Here is a 1,146-nt window from a genome sequence, read left to right as displayed (position 1 = left end):
GCTGTCTCTGTATCCCCCGCTTCCCTGGGAGTTCTTAGGAACAGACCGTGGTCCTTCAGGGCTGGCTTTGGGGACTTCTGACAGAGAAGCTAGAGGTTGGCAGGAGGCTGCAACTGACGGTTCGGAAACCTGGGGCCTCTGTCTATGTCCTGTGGTTCCCCACTGAGCTTCAGGTCCGGGTGGGATGCTTGGGGGACCAGCTCCTTGAGGCTCTGTCACGGGTACTGTGGCTTGGCAAGGGGCCAGGAGCTGGGGCTCGGAGGTCCGAGGACCCTCCTGCGCTGCGGTCTCGCAGAGGGCCTTAGGTCCTGGGAGGGCTCCTGTAGGGCTGCCTCTCTGGAGTTCTGGTGGAGAAGCTGCGGTTGGACTGGCAGCCGGTGTTGCTGGCTTAGAGGCTTTTGGATGCCTATTTTGTTTCCTTGCCCTCAATGGGTCCCCAAACCTGGTCAGCATTCCCAGAGGGCTAGAGGGATACAGTGGGGAGACAGAGGGTGACTCCGGGTCGTGTTGGCGGAGTCCGGGGTGCCATGCTTCCCGCCTGCAAGCCTCAGATGAGGATGAGCACTTGGAGGCTCTGACTCCTTGGAGTGCAGGCTGTGGGTGCAGGGCTTGAGCAGCAGACCCCCAGGGAACCTCTGTGTCCTGTGTAAGCCCCCGTTTGTGTGCCTCACCACCAGCTAGGCCTCCACTGTAGTCCGTGGGCAAGGGCTTAAGGGGGAGGGATAGAGGTGGGACGGGAGAGGAAGACGGAGGGGGAGCTGTCTGAGCGTCAGGGCCCAGCCATCCCTGGTCTTCCCTAGCATGGGCTTCGTGGATAGGAAGCTGGGTTGGGGAGCAGTGATGGAGAAGCACCAGGTTATACCTAGGCAGGAAAGGAAGCTTGTTGAAGGCAGAAGGACAGACAGACAACTTCACGGGAGAGGAGCTGTCTGAGCCCAGAAAGTCAGTCTCCAGGGACTCGCTGTGCTGAGAGGGGAGACCGTAGAAAAGCTGGCCTTTTCTCTGCTGCGGGCAGCTCCCCGCTGCATTCTCGCTTCTTACAGGGAAGTTGGTAGGGACCTGGAAGGTGGGGAAGGATGTGAGGGAGCTTGAGGGCCGTGGGAGTATTTGCTGTGGTGTCCCTGTGGGTGGCTGGGGTGGGACTGC

The 1,146-nt window shown here is 60.6% G+C and overlaps 1 protein-coding gene across 1 annotated transcript; it reads right to left on the bottom strand.

The window, feature by feature from the left end:
* On the bottom strand, positions 1–1,131 carry LOC106147709 (chromosome unknown open reading frame, human C9orf131; the record flags this gene model as incomplete). The annotated part of the gene is given in 1 exon segment (XM_013510256.1): positions 1–1,131. A coding segment is annotated over 1 exon segment (1,131 nt), but the record flags the coding sequence as incomplete, so codon positions are not given.
* Positions 1,132–1,146: the final 15 nt, after the last annotated feature.

Source organism: Chinchilla lanigera, unplaced genomic scaffold (assembly GCF_000276665.1).
Source record: "Chinchilla lanigera isolate Chin_1 unplaced genomic scaffold, ChiLan1.0 scaffold02671, whole genome shotgun sequence".
In the NCBI taxonomy this organism is placed as follows: domain Eukaryota; kingdom Metazoa; phylum Chordata; class Mammalia; order Rodentia; family Chinchillidae; genus Chinchilla; species Chinchilla lanigera.
The sequence above is the reverse complement of the archived record's forward strand: the minus strand, read 5'-3'. Positions and strand labels throughout refer to the sequence as shown.